Source organism: Semicossyphus pulcher, unplaced genomic scaffold (assembly GCF_022749685.1).
Source record: "Semicossyphus pulcher isolate SPU_LCO1_2020_fin unplaced genomic scaffold, fSemPul1.0.p SCAF_27, whole genome shotgun sequence".
Classification (NCBI taxonomy): domain Eukaryota; kingdom Metazoa; phylum Chordata; class Actinopteri; order Labriformes; family Labridae; genus Semicossyphus; species Semicossyphus pulcher.
The window spans coordinates 537,501-555,515 of record NW_027211701.1 but is presented as its reverse complement, the minus strand read 5'-3'; the positions used below and the strand labels follow the sequence as shown (position 1 = coordinate 555,515).

General features: G+C 48.0%; 2 protein-coding genes across 3 annotated transcripts in view; one reads left to right on the top strand and one right to left on the bottom strand.

The window, feature by feature from the left end:
- tmem176 (transmembrane protein 176) overlaps positions 1-14,580 on the bottom strand; it is a 29,316-nt gene extending 14,736 nt beyond the window's left edge. For both annotated transcript variants that reach the window (XM_069676833.1, XM_069676834.1), the window contains exons 1-2: positions 14,390-14,580; positions 11,786-11,914 (exon numbers count right to left, since the gene is read on the bottom strand). In XM_069676833.1, the coding sequence (XP_069532934.1) occupies positions 11,786-11,911 (126 nt within the window). In that variant the 5' untranslated portion in view covers positions 11,912-11,914; positions 14,390-14,580. The remainder of the gene's footprint in view (positions 1-11,785; positions 11,915-14,389) is intronic.
- LOC138604830 (uncharacterized) overlaps positions 14,513-18,015 on the top strand; it is a 7,085-nt gene continuing 3,582 nt past the window's right edge. The window contains exon 1 of the mRNA XM_069676836.1: positions 14,513-14,735. The gene's annotated coding sequence lies outside the window, so the exon portion shown is untranslated. The remainder of the gene's footprint in view (positions 14,736-18,015) is intronic.

Here is an 18,015-nt window from a genome sequence, read left to right as displayed (position 1 = left end):
TGGTCTCCGTGTGGTCTCTATGTGGTCTCTATGTGGTCTCCATGTGGTCTCTGTGTGGTCTCTATGTGGTCTCCCTGTGGTCCTTGTGTAGTCTCTGTGTGGTCTCTATGTGGTCCCTGTGTGGTCTCTATGTGGTCTCTATGTGGTCCTTGTGTAGTCTCTGTGTGGTCTCTATGTGGTCCCTGTGTGGTCTCTATGAGGTCTATGTGTGGTCTCTGTGTGGTTTCTGTGTGGTTTCTGTGTGGTCTCTATGTGGTCCTTGTGTAGTCTCTGTGTGGTCTCTATGTGGTCCCTGTGTGGTCTCTGTGTGGTCCCTGTGTGGTCTCTATGTGGTCTCTGTGTGGTCTCTGTGTGGTCTCTATGTGGTCTCAATGTGGTCTCTGTGTGGTCTCTATGTGGTCCCTGTGTGGACTCTATGTGGTCTCCATGTGGTCTCTATGTGGTCTCTGTGTGGTCTCTATGTGGTCTCTGTGTGGTCTCTGTGTGGACTCTATGTGGTCTCTATGTGGTCTCCATGTGGTCTCTATGTGGTCTCTATGTGGTCTCCATGTGGTCTCTATGTGGTCTCTGTGTGGTCTCTATGTGGTCTCCGTGTGGTTTCTGTGTGGTCTCTATGTGGTCTCTATGTGGTCTCCGTGTGGTTTCTGTGTGGTCTCTGTGTGGTCTCCGTGTGGTCTCTATGTGGTCTCTGTGTGGTCTCTGTGTGGTCTCTATGTGGTCTCTGTGTGGACTCTATGTGGTCTCCATGTGGTCTCTATGTGGTCTCTGTGTGGTCTCTATGTGGTCTCTGTGTGGTCTCTGTGTGGACTCTATGTGGTCTCTATGTGGTCTCTGTGTGGTCTCTATGTGGTCTCCATGTGGTCTCTATGTGGTCTCTGTGTGGTCTCTGTGTGGACTCTATGTGGCCTCTGTGTGGTCTCTATGTGATCTCTATGTGGTCTTTGTGTGGTCTCTATGTGGTCTCCGTGTGGTCTCTGTGTGGTCTCTATGTGGTCTCTGTGTGGTCTCTGTGTGGTCTCTATGTGGTCTTTGTGTGATCTCTATGTGGTCTCCATGTGGTCTCTATGTGGTCTCTATGTGGTCTCCATGTGGTCTCTATGTGGTCTCTGTGTGGTCTCTATGTGGTCTCTATGTGGTCTCTATGTGGTCTCTTTGTGGTCTCTATGTGGTCTCTATGTGGTCTTTGTGTGGTCTCTATGTGGTCTCTATGTGGTCTCTGTGTGGTCTCCGTATGGTTTCTGTGTGGTCTCTGTGTGGTCCCTGTGTGGTCTCTATGTGGTCTCTGTGTGGTCTCTGTGTGGTCCCTGTGTGGTCTCTATGTGGTCTCAATGTGGTCTCTATGCGGTCTCTATGCGGTCTCTGTGTGGTCTCTGTGTGGTCTCTATGTGGTCTCTGTGTGGTCCCTGTGTGGTCTCCGTATGGTTTCTGTGTGGTCTCTATGTGGTCTCTGTGTGGTTTCTGTGTGGTCCCTATGTGGTCTCCATGTGGTTTCTGTGTGGTCTCTGTGTGGTCCCTGTGTGGTCTCTATGTGGTCTCCATGTGGTTTCTGTGTGGTCTCTGTGTGGTCTCTGTGTGGTCATTATGTGGTCTCTGTGTGGTGTCTATGTGGTCTCTATGTGGTCTCTGTGTGGTCATTATGTGGTCTCTATGTGGTCCTTGTGTAGTCTCTGTGTGGTCTCTATGTGGTCCCTGTGTGGTCTCTATGTGGTCTCTGTGTGGTCCCTGTGTGGTCTCTATGTGGTCTCTGTGTGGTCTCTATGTTGTCTCAATGTGGTCTCTGTGTGGTCTCTGTGTGGTCTCTTTGTGGTCTCTGTGTGGTCTCTGTGTGGTCTCCGTATGGTTTCTGTGTGGTCTCTGTGTGGTCCCTGTGTGGTCTCTATGTGGTCTCCGTGTGGTTTCTGTGTGGTCTCTGTGTGGTCATTATGTGGTCTCTGTGTGGTGTCTATGTGGTCTCTATGTGGTCTCTGTGTGGTCTCTGTGTGGTCATTATGTGGTCTCTATGTGGTCCTTGTGTAGTCTCTGTGTGGTCTCTATGTGGTCTCTGTGTGGTCCCTGTGTGGTCTCTGTGTGGTCTCTATGTGGTCTCTTTGTGGTCTCTGTGTGGTCTCTATGTGGTCTTTGTGTGGTCTCTTTGTGGTCTCCGTGTGGTCTCTATGTGGTCTCTATGTGGTCTCCATGTGGTCTCTGTGTGGTCTCTATGTGGTCTCCCTGTGGTCCTTGTGTAGTCTCTGTGTGGTCTCTATGTGGTCCCTGTGTGGTCTCTATGTGGTCTCTATGTGGTCCTTGTGTAGTCTCTGTGTGGTCTCTATGTGGTCCCTGTGTGGTCTCTATGAGGTCTATGTGTGGTCTCTGTGTGGTTTCTGTGTGGTTTCTGTGTGGTCTCTATGTGGTCCTTGTGTAGTCTCTGTGTGGTCTCTATGTGGTCCCTATGTGGTCTCTGTGTGGTCCCTGTGTGGTCTCTATGTGGTCTCTGTGTGGTCTCTGTGTGGTCTCTATGTGGTCTCAATGTGGTCTCTGTGTGGTCTCTATGTGGTCCCTGTGTGGTCTCTATTCGGTCTATGTGTGGTCTCTGTGTGGTTTCTGTGTGGTCTCTTTGTGGTCTCCGTGTGGTCTCTATGTGGTCTCTATGTGGTCTCCATGTGGTCTCTGTGTGGTCTCTATGTGGTCTCCCTGTGGTCCTTGTGTAGTCTCTGTGTGGTCTCTATGTGGTCCCTGTGTGGTCTCTATGTGGTCTCTATGTGGTCCTTGTGTAGTCTCTGTGTGGTCTCTATGTGGTCCCTGTGTGGTCTCTATGAGGTCTATGTGTGGTCTCTGTGTGGTTTCTGTGTGGTTTCTGTGTGGTCTGTATGTGGTCCTTGTGTAGTCTCTGTGTGGTCTCTATGTGGTCCCTGTGTGGTCCCTGTGTGGTCTCTATGTGGTCTCTGTGTGGTCTCTGTGTGGTCTCTATGTGGTCTCAATGTGGTCTCTGTGTGGTCTCTATGTGGTCCCTGTGTGGTCTCTATTCGGTCTATGTGTGGTCTCTGTGTGGTTTCTGTGTGGTCTCTACGTGGTCTCTACGTGGTCTCTGTGTGGTCTCTATGTGGTCTATGTGTGGTCTCTTTGTGGTTTCTGTGTGGTCTCTGTGTGGTCTCTGTGTGGTCTCTTTGTGGTCTCTATGTGGTCATTGTGTGGTCTCTGTGTGGTCTCTGTGTGGTTTCTGTGTGGTCCCTGTGTGGTCTCCGTATGGTTTCTGTGTGGTCTCTGTGTGGTCCCTGTGTGGTCTCTATGTGGTCTCTGTGTGGTCTCTGTGTGGTCTCTGTGTGGTCTCAATGTGGTCTCTGTGTGGTCTCTGTGTGGTCTCTATGCGGTCTCTGTGTGGTCTCTGTGTGGTCCCTGTGTGGTCTCTATGTGGTCTCTATGTGGTCTCAATGTGGTCTCTATGTAGTCTCTGTGTGGTCTCTGTGTGGTCCCTGTGTGGTCTCTATGTGGTCTCTATGTGGTCCTTCTGTAGTCTCTGTGTGGTCTCTTTGTGGTCTCTGTGTGGTCTCTTTGTGGTCTCTATGTGGTCTCTGTGTGGTTTCTGTGTGGTCTCTGTGTGGTCCCTGTGTGGTCTCTATGTGGTCTCTGTGTGGTCTCTATGTGGTCTCTGTGTGGTCTCTGTGTGGTTTCTGTGTGGTCTCTATGCGGTCTCTGTGTGGTCTCTGTGTGGTCCCTGTGTGGTCTCTGTGTGGTCTCTATGTGGTCTCTGTGTGGTCTCTGTGTGGTCTCCATGTAGTCCTTGTATAGTCTCTGTGTGGTCTCTATGTGGTCCCTGTGTGGTCTCTATGTGGTCTCTATGTGGTCCTTGTGTAGTCTCTGTGTGGTCTCTATGTGGTCCCTGTGTGGTCTCTATGTGGTCTATGTGTGGTCTCTGTGTGGTTTCTTTGTGGTCTCTATGTGGTCCCTTTGTGGTCTCTGTGTGGTCTCTGTGTGGTCTCTATGTGGTCTCTGTGTGGTCTCTATGTGGTCTCTATGTGGTCTCTGTGTGGTCTCTTTGTGGTCTCTGTGTGGTCTCTGTGTGGTTTCTGTGTGGTCCCTATGTGGTCTCCGTGTGGTCTCTGTGTGGTCTCTGTGTGGTCATTATGTGGTCTCTGTGTGGTGTCTATGTGGTCTCTGTGTGGTCTCTGTGTGGTCTCTATGTGGTCCTTGTGTAGTCTCTGTGTGGTCTCTATGTGGTCCCTGTGTGGTCTCTGTGTGGTCTCTTTGTGGTCTCTGTGTGGTCTCTGTGTGGTCTCTATGTGGTCTCTGTGTGGTCTCTGTGTGGTCTCTATGTGGTCTCTTTGTGGTCTCTGTGTGGTCTCCATGTGGTCTCTATGTGGTCTTTGTGTGGTCTCTTTGTGGTCTCCGTGTGGTCTCTATGTGGTCTCTATGTGGTCTCCATGTGGTCTCTGTGTGGTCTCTGTGTGGTCTCCATGTGGTCCTTGTGTAGTCTCTGTGTGGTCTCTATGTGGTCCCTGTGTGGTCTCTGTGTGGTCTCTATGTGGTCCTTGTGTAGTCTCTGTGTGGTCTCTATGTGGTCCCTGTGTGGTCTCTATGAGGTCTATGTGTGGTCTCTGTGTGGTTTCTGTGTGGTCTCTATGTGGTCTATGTGTGGTCTCTATGTGGTCTCTGTGTGGTCTCTATGTGGTCATTATGTGGTCTCTGTGTGGTGTCTATGTGGTCTCTATGTGGTCTCTGTGTGGTCTCTGTGTGGTCATTATGTGGTCTCTATGTGGTCCTTGTGTAGTCTCTGTGTGGTCTCTATGTGGTCCCTGTGTGGTTTCTGTGTGGTCCCTTTGTTGTCCCTGTGTGGTCTCTATTCGGTCTATGTGTGGTCTCTGTGTGGTTTCTGTGTGGTCTCTACATGGTCTCTGTGTGGTCTCTATGTGGTCTATGTGATGTCTGTGTGTGGTTTCTGTGTGGTCTCTATGTGGTCTCTTTGTGGTCTCTGTGTGGTCTCTGTGTGGTCTCTTTGTGGTCTCTATGTGGTCACTGTGTGGTCTCTGTGTGGTCTCTGTGTGGTCCCTATGTGGTCTCCATGTGGTTTCTGTGTGGTCTCTGTGTGGTCCCTGTGTGGTCTCTATGTGGTCTATGTGTGGTCTCTATGTGGTCTCTGTCTGGTCATTATGTGGTCTCTGTGTGGTGTCTATGTGGTCTCTATGTGGTCTCTGTGTGGTCTCTGGGTGGTCATTATGTGGTCTCTGTGTGGTGTCTATGTGGTCTCTGTGTGGTCTCTATGTGGTCTCCATGTGGTTTCTGTGTGGTCTCTGTGTGGTCTCTGTGTGGTCTCTATGTTGTCTCAATGTGGTCTCTGTGTGGTCTCTGTGTGGTCTCTATGTGGTCTCCATGTGGTTTCTGTGTGGTCTCTGTGTGGTCCCTGTGTGGTCTCTATGTGGTCTCCATGTGGTTTCTGTGTGGTCTCTGTGTGGTCTCTGTGTGGTCATTATGTGGTCTCTGTGTGGTGTCTATGTGGTCTCTATGTGGTCTCTGTGTGGTCATTATGTGGTCTCTATGTGGTCCTTGTGTAGTCTCTGTGTGGTCTCTATGTGGTCCCTGTGTGGTCTCTATGTGGTCTCTGTGTGGTCCCTGTGTGGTCTCTATGTGGTCTCTGTGTGGTCTCTATGTTGTCTCAATGTGGTCTCTGTGTGGCCTCTGTGTGGTCTCTTTGTGGTCTCTGTGTGGTCTCTGTGTGGTCTCCGTATGATTTCTGTGTGGTCTCTGTGTGGTCCCTGTGTGGTCTCTATGTGGTCTCCGTGTGGTTTCTGTGTGGTCTCTGTGTGGTCTCTGTGTGGTCTCTGTGTGGTGTCTATGTGGTCTCTATGTGGTCTCTGTGTGGTCTCTGTGTGGTCATTATGTGGTCTCTATGTGGTCCTTGTGTAGTCTCTGTGTGGTCTCTATGTGGTCTCTGTGTGGTCCATGTGTGGTCTCTGTGTGGTCTCTGTGTGGTCTCTATGTGGTCTCTGTGTGGTCTCTTTGTGGTCTCTGTGTGGTCTCTGTGTGGTCTCTGTGTGGTCTCTTTGTGGTCTCTGTGTGGTCTCTGTGTGGTCTCTATGTGGTCTCTATGTGGTCTCTTTGTGGTCTCTGTGTGGTCTCTATGTGGTCTTTGTGTGGTCTCTTTGTGGTCTCCGTGTGGTCTCTATGTGGTCTCCATGTGGTCTCTGTGTGGTCTCTATGTGGTCTCCCTGTGGTCCTTGTGTAGTCTCTGTGTGGTCTCTATGTGGTCCCTGTGTGGTCTCTATGTGGTCTCTATGTGGTCCTTGTGTAGTCTCTGTGTGGTCTCTATGTGGTCCCTGTGTGGTCTCTATGAGGTCTATGTGTGGTCTCTGTGTGGTTTCTGTGTGGTCTCTATGTGGTCCTTGTGTAGTCTCTGTGTGGTCTCTATGTGGTCCCTGTGTGGTCTCTGTGTGGTCCCTGTGTGGTCCCTGTGTGGTCTCTGTGTGGTCCCTGTGTGGTCTCTATGTGGTCTCTGTGTGGTCTCTGTGTGGTCTCTATCTGGTCTCAATGTGGTCCCTGTGTGGTCTCTATTCGGTCTATGTGTGGTCTCTGTGTGGTTTCTGTGTGGTCTCTACGTGGTCTCTGTGTGGTCTCTATGTGGTCTATGTGTGGTCTCTTTGTGGTTTCTGTGTGGTCTCTGTGTGGTCTCTGTGTGGTCTCTGTGTGGTCTCTTTGTGGTCTCTATGTGGTCACTGTGTGGTCTCTGTGTGGTCTCTGTGTGGTTTCTGTGTGGTCCCTGTGTGGTCTCCGTATGGTTTCTGTGTGGTCTCTGTGTGGTCCCTGTGTGGTCTCTATGTGGTCTCTGTGTGGTCTCTGTGTGGTCTCTGTGTGGTCTCAATGTGGTCTCTGTGTGGTTTCTGTGTGGTCTCTATGCGGTCTCTGTGTGGTCTCTGTGTGGTCCCTGTGTGGTCTCTGTGTGGTCTCTATGTGGTCTCTGTGTGGTCTCTGTGTGGTCTCCATGTAGTCCTTGTATAGTCTCTGTGTGGTCTCTATGTGGTCCCTGTGTGGTCTCTATGTGGTCTCTATGTGGTCCTTGTGTAGTCTCTGTGTGGTCTCTATGTGGTCCCTGTGTGGTCTCTATGTGGTCTATGTGTGGTCTCTGTGTGGTTTCTTTGTGGTCTCTATGTGGTCCCTTTGTGGTCTCTGTGTGGTCTCTGTGTGGTCTCTATGTGGTCTCTGTGTGGTCTCTATGTGGTCTCTGTGTGGTCTCTTTGTGGTCTCTGTGTGGTCTCTGTGTGGTTTCTGAGTGGTCCCTATGTGGTCTCCATGTGGTCTCCGTATGGTTTCTGTGTGGTCTCTGTGTGGTCTCTGTGTGGTCCCTGTGTGGTATCTATGTGGTCTCTATGTGGTCTCTGTGTGGTCTCTGTGTGGTCTTTGTGTGGTCTCTTTGTGGTCTCCGTGTGGTCTCTATGTGGTCTCTATGTGGTCTCCATGTGGTCTCTGTGTGGTCTCTATGTGGTCTCCCTGTGGTCCTTGTGTAGTCTCTGTGTGGTCTCTATGTGGTCCCTGTGTGGTCTCTATGTGGTCTCTATGTGGTCCTTGTGTAGTCTCTGTGTGGTCTCTATGTGGTCCCTGTGTGGTCTCTATGAGGTCTATGTGTGGTCTCTGTGTGGTTTCTGTGTGGTCTCTATGTGGTCCTTGTGTAGTCTCTGTGTGGTCTCTATGTGGTCCCTGTGTGGTCTCTGTGTGGTCCCTGTGTGGTCTCTATGTGGTCTCTGTGTGGTCTCTGTGTGGTCTCTATGTGGTCTCAATGTGGTCTCTGTGTGGTCTCTATGTGGTCCCTGTGTGGTCTCTATTCGGTCTATGTGTGGTCTCTGTGTGGTTTCTGTGTGGTCTCTACGTGGTCTCTGTGTGGTCTCTATGTGGTCCCTGTGTGGTCTCTATGTGGTCTATGTGTGGTCTCTGTGTGGTTTCTTTGTGGTCTCTATGTGGTCCCTTTGTGGTCTCTGTGTGGTCTCTGTGTGGTCTCTATGTGGTCTCTGTGTGGTCTCTATGTGGTCTCTGTGTGGTCTCTTTGTGGTCTCTGTGTGGTCTCTGTGTGGTTTCTGAGTGGTCCCTATGTGGTCTCCATGTGGTCTCCGTATGGTTTCTGTGTGGTCTCTGTGTGGTCTCTGTGTGGTCCCTGTGTGGTATCTATGTGGTCTCTATGTGGTCTCTGTGTGGTCTCTGTGTGGTCTTTGTGTGGTCTCTTTGTGGTCTCCGTGTGGTCTCTATGTGGTCTCTATGTGGTCTCCATGTGGTCTCTGTGTGGTCTCTATGTGGTCTCCCTGTGGTCCTTGTGTAGTCTCTGTGTGGTCTCTATGTGGTCCCTGTGTGGTCTCTATGTGGTCTCTATGTGGTCCTTGTGTAGTCTCTGTGTGGTCTCTATGTGGTCCCTGTGTGGTCTCTATGAGGTCTATGTGTGGTCTCTGTGTGGTTTCTGTGTGGTCTCTATGTGGTGCTTGTGTAGTCTCTGTGTGGTCTCTATGTGGTCCCTGTGTGGTCTCTGTGTGGTCCCTGTGTGGTCTCTATGTGGTCTCTGTGTGGTCTCTGTGTGGTCTCTATGTGGTCTCAATGTGGTCTCTGTGTGGTCTCTATGTGGTCCCTGTGTGGTCTCTATTCGGTCTATGTGTGGTCTCTGTGTGGTTTCTGTGTGGTCTCTACGTGGTCTCTGTGTGGTCTCTATGTGGTCTATGTGTGGTCTCTTTGTGGTTTCTGTGTGGTCTCTGTGTGGTCTCTGTGTGGTCTCTGTGTGGTCTCTATGTGGTCTCTATGTGGTCTCAATGTGGTCTCTATGTAGTCTCTGTGTGGTCTCTATGTGGTCCCTGTGTGGTCTCTATGTGGTCTCTATGTGGTCCTTCTGTAGTCTCTGTGTGGTCTCTATGTGGTCTCTGTGTGGTCTCTTTGTGGTCTCTGTGTGGTCTCTGTGTGGTCTCTATGTGGTCTCTGTGTGGTCTCTATGTGGTCTCTTTGTGGTCTCTGTGTGGTCTCTATGTGGTCTCTATGTGGTCTTTGTGTGGTCTCTTTGTGGTCTCTTTGTGGTCTCTGTGTGGTCTCTATGTGGTCTCTATGTGGTCTCCGTGTGGTTTCTGTGTGGTCTCTGTGTGGTCATTATGTGGTCTCTGTGTGGTGTCTATGTGGTCTCTATGTGGTCTCTGTGTGGTCATTATGTGGTCTCTATGTGGTCCTTGTGTAGTCTCTGTGTGGTCTCTATGTGGTCTCTGTGTGGTCCATGTGTGGTCTCTGTGTGGTCTCTGTGTGGTCTCTGTGTGGTCTCTATGTGGTCTCTGTGTGGTCTCTTTGTGGTCTCTGTGTGGTCTCTGTGTGGTCTCTGTGTGGTCTCTATGTGGTCTCTGTGTGGTCTCTATGTGGTCTCTATGTGGTCTCTTTGTGGTCTCTGTGTGGTCTCTATGTGGTCTTTGTGTGGTCTCTTTGTGGTCTCCGTGTGGTCTCTATGTGGTCTCTATGTGGTCTCCATGTGGTCTCTGTGTGGTCTCTATGTGGTCTCCCTGTGGTCCTTGTGTAGTCTCTGTGTGGTCTCTATGTGGTCCCTGTGTGGTCTCTATGTGGTCTCTATGTGGTCCTTGTGTAGTCTCTGTGTGGTCTCTATGTGGTCCCTGTGTGGTCTCTATGAGGTCTATGTGTGGTCTCTGTGTGGTTTCTGTGTGGTCTCTATGTGGTCCTTGTGTAGTCTCTGTGTGGTCTCTATGTGGTCCCTGTGTGGTCTCTGTGTGGTCCCTGTGTGGTCTCTATGTGGTCTCTGTGTGGTCTCTGTGTGGTCTCTATGTGGTCTCAATGTGGTCTCTGTGTGGTCTCTATGTGGTCCCTGTGTGGTCTCTATTCGGTCTATGTGTGGTCTCTGTGTGGTTTCTGTGTGGTCTCTACGTGGTCTCTGTGTGGTCTCTATGTGGTCTATGTGTGGTCTCTTTGTGGTTTCTGTGTGGTCTCTGTGTGGTCTCTGTGTGGTCTCTGTGTGGTCTCTTTGTGGTCTCTATGTGGTCACTGTGTTGTCTCTGTGTGGTCTCTGTGTGGTTTCTGTGTGGTCCCTGTGTGGTCTCTGTGTGGTCTCTATGTGGTCTCTGTGTGGTCTCTGTGTGGTCTCCATGTAGTCCTTGTATAGTCTCTGTGTGGTCTCTATGTGGTCCCTGTGTGGTCTCTTTGTGGTCTCTATGTGGTCCTTGTGTAGTCTCTGTGTGGTCTCTATGTGGTCCCTGTGTGGTCTCTATGTGGTCTATGTGTGGTCTCTGTGTGGTTTCTTTGTGGTCTCTATGTGGTCCCTTTGTGGTCTCTGTGTGGTCTCTGTGTGGTCTCTATGTGGTCTCTGTGTGGTCTCTATGTGGTCTCTGTGTGGTCTCTGTGTGGTCTCTTTGTGGTCTCTGTGTGGTCTCTGTGTGGTTTCTGTGTGGTCCCTATGTGGTCTCCATGTGGTCTCTGTGTGGTCTCTGTGTGGTCATTATGTGGTCTCTGTGTTGTGTCTATGTGGTCTCTATGTGGTCTCTGTGTGGTCTCTGTGTGGTCATTATGTGGTCTCTATGTGGTCCTTGTGTAGTCTCTGTGTGGTCTCTATGTGGTCCCTGTGTGGTCTCTATGTGGTCTCTGTGTGGTCCCTGTGTGGTCTCTGTGTGGTCTCTGTGTGGTCTCTGTGTGGTCTCTTTGTGGTCTCTGTGTGGTCTCTATGTGGTCTCTATGTGGTCTTTGTGTGGTCTCTTTGTGGTCTCTATGTGGTCTCTATGTGGTCTCTATGTGGTCTCCATGTGGTCTCTGTGTGGTCTCTGTGTGGTCTCCATGTGGTCCTTGTGTAGTCTCTGTGTGGTCTCTATGTGGTCCCTGTGTGGTCTCTGTGTGGTCTCTATGTGGTCCTTGTGTAGTCTCTGTGTGGTCTCTATGTGGTCCCTGTGTGGTCTCTATGAGGTCTATGTGTGGTCTCTGTGTGGTTTCTGTGTGGTCTCTATGTGGTCTATGTGTGGTCTCTATGTGGTCTCTGTGTGGTCATTATGTGGTCTCTGTGTGGTGTCTATGTGGTCTCTATGTGGTCTCTGTGTGGTCTCTGTGTGGTCTCTGTGTGGTCATTATGTGGTCTCCATGTGGTCCTTGTGTAGTCTCTGTGTGGTCTCTATGTGGTCCCTGTGTGGTTTCTGTGTGGTCCCTTTGTTGTCCCTGTGTGGTCTCTATTCGGTCTATGTGTGGTCTCTGTGTGGTTTCTGTGTGGTCTCTACGTGGTCTCTGTGTGGTCTCTATGTGGTCTATGTGATGTCTGTGTGTGGTTTCTGTGTGGTCTCTATGTGGTCTCTTTGAGGTCTCTGTGTGGTTTCTGTGTGGTCTCTTTGTGGTCTCTATGTGGTCACTGTGTGGTCTCTGTGTGGTCTCTGTGTGGTCCCTATGTGGTCTCCATGTGGTTTCTTTGTGGTCTCTGTGTGGTCCCTGTGTGGTCTCTATGTGGTCTATGTGTGGTCTCTATGTGGTCTCTGTGTGGTGTCTATGTGGTCTCTATGTGGTCTCTGTGTGGTCTCTGGGTGGTCATTATGTGGTCTCTGTGTGGTGTCTATGTGGTCTCTGTGTGGTCTCTATGTGGTCTCCATGTGGTTTCTGTGTGGTCTCTGTGTGGTCTCTGTGTGGTCTCTATGTGGTCTCAATGTGGTCTCTGTGTGGTCTCTGTGTGGTCTCTATGTGGTCTCTGTGTGGTTTCTGTGTGGTCCCTTTGTGGTCCCTGTGTGGTCTCCATGTGGTTTCTGTGTGGTCTCTGTGTGGTCCCTATGTGGTCTCTGTGTGGTCCCTGTGTTGTCTCTATGTGGTCTCTGTGTGGTCCTGGACTCACCCCCAGACTTTTGGGTTCTCCTCTCTGGATAGCTGCACGCAGAGCCTGCTGTCTGTCTGAGAGCTTCACAGCATTCACGTCCTCCAGCACCTGCACCGTCAGATCCCTGGAGACCACCACTGCCATCACCTGCAGAGCACAGCAGAGCTCAGAGTCACACCTGAGACCAGCTCACAGACTGGTCCCAGCAGGTAGGTTCAGGTGTTCCTGACAACATTAATGAGGTCTCGTCTTTCATACAATACACAATGATATATTTTTCTTTCCCTTTTTGATGCATCAATGTGTCAAAGTTAGTGAAAACGTGTTCAGAGGACAACTATTTAGCATGTTATCTGTATGATAGTTTTCATTGTGACATCATCAAATACTTAATATTTCATATTTCACACAGTAGTTTCAGGGTGATGTTTTCTTTTCTTCAAAGCAGAAACATTGTCCTTCAAAATAAAAAACATCAGCTGTCAAATCACGTTTTGGGGGCTTTGGGCGGGGCCTCTCGTTCCTGATGGTGCTGATGGGATTTTAACATTATCAAACAGCATTATTGTTACATAAAATAAACATTCTGAGAGGATTCAGTGTGTGATAGTCGGTTAGATTGTATTATAAGTGTGATTGAAAGTACAAAACATTTCCTTAAAAGACGAAAATAGTTTTTCTCTAATGTTTTGGTGCAAAATGCAACTAAAGAAATATTAAAGGACAGAAATGAAGCTGATTTTATTTTTTCAAAAAACCCGAGTCTGACGACAACACGAGGCTAACGACAACACGAGGCTAACAACAACATGAGGCTAACGATAACACGAGGCTAACGACAACATGAGGCTAACGACAACACGAGGTTAACGATAACATGAGGCTAACGATAACACGAGGCTAACGACAACATGAGGGTAACGACAACACGAGGCTAACGATAACACGAGGCTAACGACAACACGAGACTAACGACAACATGAGGCTAACGACAACATGAGGCTAACAATAACACGAGGCTAACAATGACATGAGGCTAACGATGACGCAATGCTAACGACGATACGAGGCTAACAACGAAAGAAATATTAAAGGACAGAAATGAAGCTGATTTTATTTTTTCAAAAAACCCGAGTCTGACGACAACACGAGGCTAACGACAACACGAGGCTAACAACAACATGAGGCTAACGATAACACGAGGCTAACGACAACATGAGGCTAACGACAACACGAGGCTAACGATAACATGAGGCTAACGACAACACGAGGCTAACGACAACATGAGGCTAACGATAACACGAGGCTAACGACAACATGAGGCTAACGACAACACGAGGCTAACAATAACATGAGGCTAACGACAACACGAGGCTAACGACAACACGAGGCTAACGATAACATGAGGCTAACAATAACACGAGGCTAACAATGACATGAGGCTAACGATGACGCAATGCTAACGACGATACGAGGCTAACAACGACACGAGGCTAACGATAAACTAGGCTAAAGTTGCCACAAGGCTAGCAACAACGCGAGGCTGATGACGACACTAGGCTAACAACAATCAAATATCTTAACTTGTTTCAACAAATGTTTTTAAAAATCTCGACCATTTTTTGGTATTTTTGTGAAAATTCTCTTCACGTCCAATCATCGAGCAGATCGGGTGTTGGTGCACTTTAAAATGAACTCTGGGCTGTTTTTCCAAAGTTGCCTCAAGCAGCTTTGATTGATTGTAAATTTATATTTGATGATTAATTCGTAAAGTTTTTGCTGCTCTTTCATGCATGCACACTAACAACCTGATGTCTTCCTCAAGTGCACTTGGACATGAAGGAAGTCAAGATCAAACTGCCAACCCTTTCAATGTACGACCCGCTCCACCCCCTTTGACACAGGCACCCCCCAGTCCTCCAGCACGAAGATGAGTTCAAAACATTGAAAACTGTTGCATTCAAAGTGAGCGGCAGAGGTGTGTAATGAACAGGAGGTGAGATGAAGATGCACAGCATCTCCTCTCAGTCCTGCAGCATCACACGATCAGGTTTGTGTTTGTCTCTTCTCTTGAAAGCAAAGGAGCATGTCATGAGGAGTAATCTTCTCCTGATTCCTCCTCAATCTGACGTGTTATATGTGCCGAATGTTCGAACCCCGCGGGCCGTGTTACACATCATTTCAGATATGAAATATGTCCCGGTGTTATTAAGGAGCCAGTGTTGGCGGAGATGTGATCCAGAGGCACGGCGTGACACTGAACTAACTCCAAATCAGCTCCAATTGGTGGAGCAGTGTAACTGAGTGAGCTCTATTACACTGGGAGTACTGGGATGGTCTTACTCTGCACCAGATCTCTGCTTAGACGATGAGAGCTGCGGTCGATCAGTGCAGATGATAGTTTACTTTTACGCATTCGCTACGCACGAAAGGATCCGAGCGTGTTGCGTAATCCTGTCGCTCGTGAGACTCGGACTGTCTGAGCTGTTGTGAAAACAGTTTAGTTCTGTTGTGCAGTCTATTAACGATCCAATGTAGGATAATTTCCTGTAACTCTAGCGGTGACATGTTGCAATCAGACTGTTGTCCAGTTATTACAAAGCACAAATGTGTCGTTCTTACCTTTTTCTCTGCAGATAAGTTCACAGATGTGTCCTCCTTTATGGGTCAGGGCTTCTTCGACCACTCCTGATTTAAAACGCGCCTCCCTGACTTCTGTTTTTTCACAGCGGTGCGTGAGTGGATGTGTTTATTAGAGAGAGAGGGGGATTGTTCTCTGTGTCTGGACGAGATCCAGCTGAGCTCCTCCTTCCTTCTCCTTCTCCTCGAGTAGTTTTGTGCTGTTTAGAAATCTTTACTTGTCGGGATTTTTCGCTGTTGGAAGTTAATCTACTGGACAGTAAAAACGGAGGCGGTGCGTTCATCCGGAGACATCCCCGGCAGCTCTACTTGTAAACTCTTATTCGAGGTGAGTAGCTCGCTGCTTTATGTGACACTGTTTGGACTGTTTAAACGTTAGGGAGTCCATCAGGAGGACGCTGACAGTTTATGTAGAGCTGAAACAGTGGAACAGATAAGAAATATGTTCGTTTTAGTTTAATTACCAGATGTATCAGTGACAGACTGAGTACAGGTCTGCATCATATATCACTGTTTGTATTCTACAGCTCAATGACTTGTTAACTTGTTCAATAAAAAAAAACCCTGCACTGTGTCTCTACCTGTATGTACTATTATTCTTGCATGTACACTAACTACAGCTATATGCACCGTCCCTATAGCCTACCTTTTTACCAAGGCTATACTCATATATACCCTGTCTGTACCTGTATGTACACTGTTTGTACCTGTCTGTACCTCTTTGTAATCTGTCTGTACCTGTGTGTACACTGTTTGTACCTGTATGTACACTGTTTATACCTGTATGTACCTCTTTGTACTCTGTCTGTACCTGTGTGTACACTGTTTGTACCTGTCTGTACCTCTTTGTACTCTGTCTGTACCTGTGTGTACACTGTTTGTACCTGTCTGTACCTCTTTGTAATCTGTCTGTACCTGTGTGTACACTGTTTGTACCTGTCTGTACTTGTATGTACCCTGTCTGTACCTGTGTGTACCCTGTCTGTACCAGTACGTACCCTGTCCGTACCTGTATGTACCCTGTCTATACATGTTTGTACCGTGTTTGTAGGGTGTACCCTATCTATACCACCATAAACTCTATCTATACCCGTTTGTGCCCTTACACATTATTTACACATATCCTGTTGTACTTGTATATACCCTTTCTGTCTGCCTGTGCCTATATGTACAGTGTCTATACCTATTTGTTACCGTCTATACCTCATATCAATTCTACCCTATCTTTACCCGTATTTCCCTGTCTATTCTTAGATGTCGATTCCTTCATGTACCCTGTGTATACCTTCAACTGTCTATTCCTTCATGTACCTTGTGTATACCTTTAACTTTCTCTTCATTTATGTACCCTGTGTATACCTTTAACCGTCTCTTCCTTCATGTACCTTGTGTATACCTTTAACTTTCTCTTCCTTCATGTACCCTGTGTATACCTTTAACCGTCTCTTCCTTCATGTACCCTGTGTATACCTTTAACTGTCTATTCATTTATGTACCCTGTGTATACCTTTAACTGTCTCTTCCTTCATGTACCCTGTGTATACCTTTAACTGTCTCTTCCTACATGTACCTGGTGTATACCTTTAACTGTCTCTTCCTACATGTACCTGGTGTATACCTTTAACTGTCTCTTCCTACATGTACCCTGTGTATACCTCTAACTGTCTCTTCCTACATGTACCTTGTGTATACCTTTAACTGTCTCTTCCTTTATGTACCTTGTGTATACCTTTAACTGTCTATTCCTTCATGTACCCTGTGTATACCTCTAACTGTCTCTTCCTTCATGTACCCTGTGTATACCTTTAACTGTCTATTCCTTTCTGGACTAATGAGGGACAAAATGTTCCCCTCACTTCAGCAGGGCCTGGTCAATTCATTTCATCATCAACCTGACCCCCCCTCCCACTCCCCTTCCATCTCTCTGCACTCTTTTTTTCTCCCCCTGCCCTCCCTCCTCCTCCCCCTCCTGTCCTCTTCCTCCCACCACATCTGCTTTTCATCCTGCAGCATTCCTTACTATCCTAAGAGGATTTCCACATGTGGTTTTGATGAACTCTTACACACACTCTCTCTCTGTTCCCCGTTTCTCTCTCACTACCTCATTTTTTACCCATTTCTCAATCTCTCCCTCCCTTTCCCAACAGAAACACACATGAATGCACTAAAACAACACACACACACACACACACACACACACACACACACACTACTCAGTTTGATAGGTGTCCCACTGTCCTCTGCCCTCTCCCTGATCACATGGTGTGTTGTTCTTTGGTTCTGTTCACCTCTTGTATTCTCTCGTACAGTCTGCCCCCCTCTCTCTCTGATCGTTCATACATTATTCTCTAAGGACTTCATCCTTGTCCTGGAAAACATTTCAGTTAAACTGATTGTAATGAAACTTTTACTGTATCTATTCAACATATTGTAGCATTAGGGAATAACTGTACATCTACAACAGCGTGAAGCCTTGTCATCACTTCAACAGGTGCTCGATCAGACTACATATACTACACTGTCATGTTTACAGAGAGATATCACACTGTCCACACCAACACGTCTGACTGATACACAGCAGACTTAATGTCATTAATATGTTACACTTCGAAGCATAGAATGAGCTGATAAGTGCTATCAATGTTATCATCACTAAATGTTACCTTTTAGCTTTAAGTTAGCATAGCGAAGATTCAAAAAGGGTTCCTGGTTAATATCAGGCAGAAACCTCAGAGGCTGACACATGAAGTCAAAACAGAAGTGTCAAACCCTGCAGTTCCTCTGGTGTCCACTTGAGGCTGCCTCCAGCAGTGAGTCAGTCCCCATAGAGCCCCATGTTAACTTTACAGCAGAAATAAACATGTTTACAGCCTGGTACAAAAAACAGTTTGGGTCTCTGTAGCTCATTTCTCTCTTCATGACAACTGTACGGGGAGAATCTTTATACAGCTCACCTGTTTACATTATATTAAGGCTTAAAGTGATGCAGCATTAGGGGCGTGGCCTCTTTGAGTGACAGCTGGGAGCTGCTAGCTGTCTGCTAGGTGTCCCCTCAGCTAACTCAGTCACTGAACGTAACCTCTGGGCCGTGTTTGTGCTGTTGGAGCCTTTTGGAGATTTGTTCATGTAAATATCAGACAGATAATCTGTGTGTGCGCTTTATTGGACGAACAGACCGTCCAACACGTCTCACACACTGTTTCTACACTATTTATATGTTCACACTGATTAGCAGCTATCTGTGTCTGTGCTCATCGTACCTGCTTGTTAGCTCGTTCACTGTTTATCATACACTGATGTATTTGTGGCGGCCCGTGCAGAGAGTCAGGACTGTTGTTGTCTTTTCCTGCAGAGAAGACGGCGGGCTGAAGGGACGAGAAGAACGATTACTTTAAGTTATGTGGGCGAGCTGGGCGTCCGCTCCGCTCCATGAGCTCTTTCAGCTTCTTAACGATCAAGTCACAAATAGAATCTCACTGTGAGAGAAACATGATGGTTAACGAGCTGCTTGGCAGCTAATGAATTAGCCACGCACACAGGCTGTGAAACGGAGTGCGGCAAAATAATCGTTTTAACTCGATTTCTTTTTTAATAATCATAGCCAAAAT